This window comes from Acartia tonsa, chromosome 3 (assembly GCF_053477335.1).
Source record: "Acartia tonsa isolate MP-2025a chromosome 3, ASM5347733v1, whole genome shotgun sequence".
Taxonomy (NCBI): Eukaryota; Metazoa; Arthropoda; class Copepoda; order Calanoida; family Acartiidae; genus Acartia; species Acartia tonsa.
The window spans coordinates 38,526,210-38,535,605 of NC_137262.1; the positions used below are offsets into that span (position 1 = coordinate 38,526,210).

Consider the following 9,396-nt stretch of genomic DNA (forward strand, 5'->3'; position numbering starts at 1 on the left):
GGGCTTTGCCCCAAGAGGTTTAATCAAACCAATTTTTCGTATTTTAGATTTAAAAGAAAAAAATTTGGGGGGGGGGGGGGGGGGTTTGCCCCCAGAGGTTTGATCAAACCAACTTTTCGTATTTTAGATTTAAAAAAAAAATTTCTTTGGGGGGGGAAATTTTTCTTTTGGGAAGGGGGGGGGGGGGTAAACGACCCCACTATTTTAATTTTTAAAAGAAATTTTTTTTAGGGGGGGGGTATTATTCATTTTTTTTTGGGGGGGGGGGTTGGGGGTGTCCCATCCCCCAAGAAAATAGTTATAAACCTTCCCGGGACTTATGAAAAGCTACCCTGTAAAGGAGAACCCGATCGGTTCAGCGGTTAGCGAGATCCTTCGCTACAAACAGACTAACATACAGACAAACAAACAGACATCGTTCTATTTACTTTGTATTATAGATTTCAAATTAAATCTATTTAAAATTTTTATAAAATATTATAAGATTATTATTCTTTATTTAGTTTTAGTGTTTTTTTTCTTTGGTCCATTGTTCCATCCCTTCATTCTTTAAAGAGCAAACTCCTTTATGTAGTTGTCTAAATAAACAAATTAACCAGAGAATATTCTATTTCAAACATTATAATTTCAAATTATAAAAGACAAGTTTTATAAATTCCAATTTCTATTCCAAACTTTATGACCAAACAAATTTTCTTTTGGGACAACAGATCAATAGTATGTATGTATATACAGTTAACCCCTTTTTTCCTAGGACCTTTTTCGTCTCCTAGCAAACTGTTTTCTGCTGTTGGTTGATTTTCAAAGACCCAATTGAGAGTCGGCACAAGGTCCTTGGGATTGGGACATGCAGTTATTTAACCCCTTCCTCCTCTAGTGTTTTACTCTAATTTTTGGACCCCTTCACTTCTTATCTTGCTAAATGAGAACATTAGAACTTATTTCAGGAACCCATGAATTCATTTATTTGTAGCGATGCCGTTGTTTACATATAATGATTTTTTTTAGCTTCGCTTCTGTTGGATATTGTCATCCTTGTTGTTAAGATCAAAGTTGATAAAAGACAATATTGATCATAAAAATGTACAATAATTTCAAACAAACAAATATAAAACAAGGATGACAACATCCATAAGTAGCGAAGCACAAACAATTAAATAAGAATTTAGATATTAGTTGTCAAAAGTATGTATATTAGGAAAAAATCACGAAACCTTTTCAACATTTTTTTAAAATTTCTTAATATTTATATTTCAGTACTGATGGTTAAAGTAAATTGCATAGTGGATGCTCAAAACAACGGGAAATTTAATTTTGATATGTTTAATTACAAAAATTAAAAAAAAAGGACCATAAACACCAAAGATATGAGGAAAAATGTAAAAAATATAAAAATAGCCAAAAACCTGAAAAAAAGGCAATTCTGACCGTCATAGTTGTTTTCTTTTAACAATAGAAAATTTTGACATCTATAACTGAAAAAATTTTGGAAATCGGACCATAAACACCAAAGGTATGGAATAAAATGTGAAAAATACAAAAATAGCTTAAAACCTGCTTAAAGACAGTCTGACCGTCACAGTTGTTTTCTTAAATCGACAGGAAATTCAATTTTGATATCTTTAACTGAAAAAATTTTGGAAATCGGACCATAAACACCAAAGGTATGGAAGAAAATGTGAAAAATACAAAAATAGCCTAAAACCTTCTTAAAGACAGTCTGACCGTCATAGTTGTTTTCTTAAATCGACAGGAAATTAAATTTTGATATCTTTAACTGAAAAAATTTTGGAAATCGGACCATAAACACCAAAGATATGGAGAAAAATATGAAAAATACAAAAATAGCCTAAAACCTGCTAAAAAGCGGTCCGACCGCCATTGATGTTTTATAGTTAATTGTGCTCCTTAATAATAGGAATGTTGTCAAAAAATTTCAGCCTTTTATCTTTTATAGGAGCCGAGAAATTTACGTTTCCCCCAAACTAAGACGGACAGACGGACATTTCAAATTATAGAGTAGCTTCGCTACTAAAAATGTAGGGTCGAGTGCAGTTCACGGAAAAATGTTCCTGGTAAATGCGCGTTAGTCTTATTTCACGTGTTTCTTTCTTCAGTAAAGCTTTCCCTGTGCACCTTTGGATCTTGGCTATTCTAGATTATTTGTTGGCCTTCTTATGCCGCTCAACACGGTGTGAAGGTATGATATGTACGTTCAGCTATTAAAGCCTTTCATTCATTCATAAATTCATAGATTTTTAAAGATAATCGTTACAACTTATCAGGAACATTTTACCGTGAACTGCAGAAGATCCAAATTGTATACATAAACATTTACAGTAAACATACAAACTAATACAAAATAAAACTTCCACACAAAAAATGAACATAACCAACACAGAAAAAAAGCCACACACAAACACATACAAAAACTACACACAAACATACACACACACCAAAAATCCAACCCAAATTGGATCAACTTTGAAGAGAAAAACTTCAAAGAAGTGTTGGCAGAGTCATGGGGGAAAAATTACTTCAAAAACTGTTGGGCTGGTTCTTTTAACTGTAATATTACACCAGAGTTTATATTAATGTTAGGCTGTAAAAGATCTGTGATTTTGTGATATTATTAACCATAGAAACATGCTTTGCTCAAATATAAGAAAGAGGGGGTAAATTAATATTGTAATTTGTATTTGGGGAAATGGTTTTAAAATATGAGGGGTTTAATAGGGGGATTTAGTCTGACAAATATATGGGGGGTGGGGGGGGGGGGTAAGGGGGGATTATAACCCTCCTAAAAGGATAAAGAAAACTGAACCAAATGTGTAAATAATTATCTAAGAAGAGACCAGGGGAATAAGTTTTTTTTATAAAAATTTAAAACAACATTTTGAGTATTTGTATGATAATAAATTAGAATAAGCTTCTTTTTATTCCAAGACTTTTCTAATGTATTCCAAGTTAAAATAACCTTAAAATAAAAATGTATTTGATAACTAAGCCTAGTTTAAATAACAGAAAATTTTAGATTAGAATATCCTATATCATAAAAAGTAGTAAGGTTTTTGTTAGTCTACCACTGACCCGATTATGTTCTCCATTACAGTAGGGCTTCACATAGAACATAGGATACTTTATAGACTAATCTATTTCAAGTTTTGGGATTGTTTTAGGCTATTGATTTGTCCCCTCCCCCCCCCCCCTCTTTAAGCATACATAACCCTTAGATAACACCTTCAATTTCATGATTAGTTTTGAACTTGAAAAATTAACAATGTTTTATAATAATGTTTTCGGGTATAGTCCCTTTCGTGACATCGCACCTTAAGGGGCGATTCTTCGTATTTTTCACAGTAGGTTTTCTCCTATTTATAGCCCCTGCAGGGGCTCTGACCCTGCGGGACCAATTATCTAACCCTGTTGGGCAATCACCTAACCCAATATAACCTAACCTAACCTAAAATAGCCTATAAAAAGCCATTTTAAAAAATATGACAAATCGCCCCTTAAGGTGCGATGTCACGAAAGGGACTATTCCCATGTTTTCTTATTCGTTGACTTAAGTTGATTAAGTTAAGTAACCAAACGTTTCAACCACTAATTATATTCTACAGAAGGAGGAATTTTGTCTATCATTAATGGGAATGTACATCAATTTATCGGCCATTGTCTTATCCCTTTGGATCCCTGATAATTATGCACACTTGGCACAGTTATGGCAGCACCGGTGGACCCACAGGACCTGGAGACCCAATCAATCAATCACCAAAATATATTTGTCTTTAGTTACAAAATCACCCAACAGAGGTCTCAAATTGATTTTCTCTAAATTTAAAAACAGTTTGACCAAAAAAAACTATAAAAAGTGAAATATTTATAAATATAAATACTTTGACAGTATTTTTTGGTCAATTTAGTTAGAATATTTATCAGAATTATAAAGAAAAACATTTATATGGAAATTTTGATGATATTGAAACACGCGCGATGGTTTTGTATGTATTTAATTTATGTTAATAATTATAAAAGTGAACAAATATAAGGCCACATATAACTACAAAAATTTTTTAGGTTTTTTTTGGAGTTTAAAATTAAACTAAAAGAAATTTTTACAATAAATATAACAGAAACTAGTCAATAGAAAGAAATAATTGTAAATTAAAATTTAGTTTTTTCTTATCGAGCAGTTGTTTTAATACATAATAATGATAGGTATTTATTTTTAATTTTCAGAAGTTAAAACTTTAAATGTTTTTTTGTTTTTAGGAAGGTAGGTATAGCCTAACAATATTTTCAATTATAAAAATCATTATGTAATCCTTACAAAAAAGTAACAGGATGTTTGTCATACTGTTTGTCTGCACTAAATGTTCTGGCTCGCGGCTCAACCGATATGGATCTCCCATAGCTTCTCATAGGTCATGAGAAGGTTTATAAATATTTTTGGAGAAAGGTACCCCTACCTTACTAAGTGAAATGGTCCCTATAAAAATGATTCCCTAGAATTTTTTTTCTTTTTTCTTTAAAACTAAAATTGACTGACAGGGGGATGACTTCAACCCCCCCTACTCCAAAAACTCAAGTGCCCCTAGAGGCCTCTAAAGGCATACCCGCTGCTAGCACAAAATATTTCTTTAGTTAAATTTGTTAATGTTATCTAAGTCATAATAATAATAAAAAACATTCCATACAACAAACAACAGTTATTTATAGCATTGTATTATAAACAGCTTTCCGCAAATAAAAAAAAGTACATTTAAGATTTATACCAGTTTTGTTAGCCCCGAGATGCCGAAGGCACTGTCTTACAAAACTGGTCTTAAAATTTTTCATTTTGATATCCACGGAAAGCTGTCTATAATATGATGCAATTAATAACTATTATTAGTTTTTGTTATAAATGCTATTTTTCTTGCTCATTTGCATATTGCAAAACAGTTTTTTTGTTTATTTTATCAAAAGTAAAATAACCTTTTAAAATAATACTTTAATCTTTAAGAAATTTTAATATTATTATGTTAAAGGCATATTTTTCAAATAGGACGACTGTACTAATAATTATAATGTTTGATTTATTTTTCCAACAATTAATTAAGAGTTGTATCTAATACAAAATTTTTGTAGTAAATTATTCGTAGATAAAAAATTGTTGATTATTAGTGTCTTAGCTACTATATAACTAAGGTATAGAATTCGTCTGTTTCATCAAGATTTTGAGCATTTATTCCAGCAGATACGCCCCTAGAGGCACTTGTAGGAGAGGAGATCTTACCATTTTCAATTTTAGTTAGTATAACAATTTTTTTGGAGGGAGTTTCTTTTTTTATAGGGCGATTTCTCTTAACCCCTTCAAATACCAATGAAACTTTCCAGGGCCTATAAGAAGCTACACTGTAAACGAGAACCATATCAGTTCAGCGGTTTGTGTGATCCTTTGGTACACACAGACAGACACAAATCCTGTTACTTTTATATCATGATATATGGTCATTAGAAAATCATATCCATAGTAAAGTAAGTTATGACCACTTTTATAAACTGTTAATAATGTGTGTGTTTGTCAAATGAGAAATACGAAGCATACCTAATAATCTTAGAAATCCCTAATCCAAAAATGAATGGGTTGAATATAAAAAAACAACAATCGTACGTTAATTATTATAGAGTTAATAAGCTTTAAAACAAGGATGACACCATCAATAAGTAGCGAAGCACAATATATTATGGATGGGAATACGGACAAGCAGATTACATACTGGATGCTTATTGATATTGGAAATTTTCGCAAAAAAAGCAGTCAAGAAAAACAAATTTACCCCATATTTTTACGGAATTACGGACAAAGTAAATATGAAAGTAGCTTCGTTACTAAATAAATATTTAAGGAAGACGATATTTCTATCAATAATTGACCTATCCCTAGTGATGTTGAGGGATAAGTCAATGGACGATAAATTGATGTACAATTTAAAAATCATTGGATGTTATACCATTCAAGAAAATCCTGCTAAGTTCTTAACTCAACGAATGAAAGAACGTGTAAATAAATCTTTGGGCACCAGTGTAATTTACAGTATAATATCCCCTCCCTACCTACTTATCCAAGTTTTTACAAAGATCCCCATAGTTTTATAATTCGTTTGCAAAACAACTTTGGGGACTGTTACCCTGCTACCCTGTAAAGGAGAACCTGATGGGTTCAGTGGTTAGCGAGATTCTTTGGTACAAAAATACAGACAAAAATCCTGTTACTTTATCATAAGGATAAAAGTAACTTTTTGTAGCGAACCTACTATATAATTTAATTTGTCTATCCGTCAGTCAGTCAATTCGTGATTTTCTCAGCTCTTATTGAAATCGGTCATGCTACAAAAGACATAAACTTTACTTTTAAAAAGTTTCGTGATTTTTAAAAATATTATCAATATTTTTATTTTTGTTATGGCGTTTCAACAACTGCTCTATAACTAACTTTCACCGTTTGTCCGTTTATATATGACTTTTTTAGCTTCAATATTCAAGTATGTTGTCATCCTTGTTAACTACTGAATAATCCCAAATTCTTTTTATAAATAGGGGTAAAAGATCTAAAGGGATAAGACAATGGCCGATAAATTGATGTACATCCCCAATGATGAAAAAAAATATACTCTTAGAATTGGTGGTTGAAACGTTTGCACACTGAACTAAATGAACCAACCAAACAAAATACAACAAAGTCTCAAAAGTTGTTAAGTCAACGAATAGGAAAACGCTGGTATAAAACTTTGGGGACTAGTGTGGTCAAGGAAAAAATACAGCTTAGTATTCTGTATCTTTCTTATCTGTCTATTAATGACAACATCCATACAAGCGAATCTCAAAAAAAGGACGAACATTATCATTTGTAGAATCTCATGACTTGACAATTGTACGTAAATTAGTAGCAAAATTGCTAAAATATCAACAGGATACTATTGAAGTACATACTAATATTTTTAGGATTTGATTATAGTGATGTTTCGCATATAAAACTGTGTCTTGTTGTCCTAGAATTCATAATTGCAAAAAAACAGATGAATATGATAGTTATGTTGTAAAAATAAGTTAAAATTCAACATGTTTTTAATGAATGTACATATTTTATGGTAGCGATTATGGATAATAAATATTACCAAAAAGATACATGAATCATCATGCCAAGTTTAAAATAGATAAGATAATTCTAACATGTCTAAATTAGAGATAAGACCTATCCATTACAGATGGTTGGACTGGCTCTAATTATAGAAAAGTTTCGCTTTTAAAAATATACCTTTCTAGCTACCCTACTTATCTCTCTATAGATCTAAACACGTATCTTTCTATCAAAACTATCTATCTATATGTCACGGCTGCTATCTGAGCAGCTGTTTTCAATTTATGAAGTTATCCACAATTATATTAAAGCTCGGCCAGGTGAGGGATGAAAATCTTCTTTGCAGGCAGTGAATAGTTTTATTGAACTATAAAGAACAATCAATTCTTATTGGGTTTCAGGCAACTTTTTACTGTGTTTTATTCAGGGTTTTGGATCCGCATTGATTTTTTGCGGATCCGGATCCTTAAAATTTGGTCAGTGCGGATCCGGATCCGGTTCCGGATCCTTGACAATAAAAATTAAATCACCAAACCTTTCAAAAAATATTTATTCTTTAATTCGAAGTCAAAAATACTTTTAATTTTCAAGTCTGACCCTAAACCTTAAAAATTGGCTCTCATCAAGAGAATGTCTGAGATTGTATATAAATTTAGGTAGATTTTTCCATTTTTTCCGCATTTTTTTGAGTCCAAGGATCCGGATCCTTGGACTCGAAAATATGCGGATCCTTGCGGATCTGGATCCAGATCCGGATCCGAAACCCTGGTTTTATTCTTTGCAGATTTTGAAGGAAAATATAAAGAAATAGACAGATTTTTAAAAAACAAATATGTAATTCATTTGAATTTTTAAATCATGTATGGCAGTGGATTTATTTCACCATTATAATAATAATTTATCCCATTGCACATAGGGGCAACAAGGGGCATCAATTCACCACCCCCAAATCAAGTTTTAATCATTATATGAGTATTATCATACCCAATGTACATCAGATTTCAAAGGAATCGTAAAAATACGCTTTTTAAGTAAGCTTTCTAAAGTCTGAAAGTCAAGATATGCAAAAATTTTCTTACAGAAAAAGGCATATATTTTGTGTTTCACCAACAATTTTAAAAGTATTATAAAATCTCTTAGAATTAACGTAATTAGACAAAATAACTTCAGGTGAGTCATGCACTACATGTATTTTGACAATATAAAAGAAAAAAACACAAATTAAAGATATTAGTCCTAAATAATTCTAGTTGAGGTTAAGATTTTAGTTTATTTTTGTTTGTTTTATAATCAACATTTGAGTAGATAGTAAGAGGAAACATGTTTTCACCGGTTGCCACCGGCTAAAAATACGATATTTGATTACCCAAAGACATATTATAATCGCCTGTACTGGTCTCACTTACCCCCCCGCGCCCCCGTAGGGGTTTTTAGCGCGTTTTCTGAGGCTGGGTGCACGAAAAGTTTGTTAGGAAAATCTTTTAAACGCGCTTTTAAAGTCAATATGTGAGATGTAATACATATAAATAAAAGACGCAAAAACATAGTTATGAGAAATATTTATTTGATCAGACTTTGAATTAAAGTTGATAATGAATATTTTCAAGTTCTATTGCACTAAATGATGGAGAGGGGGGGGGGCTAAACCTAAATCTAAACCTCTTTATGTTTGATGTTTTAATTTAACTGAATAATCTTTTCTATGGATTATTACAAATATCAGGGATCTAAAGGGATAAGACAAAGGTCAATAAATTGATGTACATCCCCAATGATAATACACAAAATTACCCCTTGTGTAGATTAAAGTTAGTAGTTAAAACGTTTGAACACACAACTGTAAAACTTTGGGGACTAGTTTTATAAACAGCCCAATGTCCCCTCTCTCACTGCGGAAAGGTAAAGATAATATTCAAATAACGAAGTGTTCTTATAATCATTATAATTTGGAATTAGCAAGTAGTCTATCTGTCTATCTATTGGTAATGCTTTGTTTTTAAATTATGTAGGTACATGGTCTTCATGTTTAGCGTTAGCAGTTTTATTTAGAAAGGGAGAGGACATTACACTAGTCCCCAAACTTCAAAGTTTTATAATAACGTTTTTATATTCGTTGGCATAACAACTTTAGGAAATTTGATTGATTTTTTATTGGTTGGTTCATTAAGATGAGTATCAAAACTTTTCAACCACTAATTGTCATCTACAGACAATCAATTTTGTATTTATAATTTATTATTTAATGTATCAATATTGGGGATGTACATACATTA

The 9,396-nt window shown here is 31.4% G+C and overlaps 1 protein-coding gene across 8 annotated transcripts in view; it reads left to right on the top strand.

Moving 5' to 3' along the window:
* The window catches only part of LOC145314088 (uncharacterized), a 46,349-nt gene extending 41,197 nt beyond the window's left edge, over positions 1-5,152 (top strand). For all 8 annotated transcript variants that reach the window (XR_013877617.1, XM_080153838.1, XM_080153841.1 and 5 more), the window contains one exon: positions 3,720-5,152. Coding sequence is in view for 7 of the 8 variants with exons in the window: in XM_080153838.1 (XP_080009964.1) it covers positions 3,720-3,792 (73 nt within the window). In the remaining variant the exon portion in view is untranslated. The remainder of the gene's footprint in view (positions 1-3,719) is intronic.
* The last annotated feature ends 4,244 nt before the right edge of the window (positions 5,153-9,396 follow it).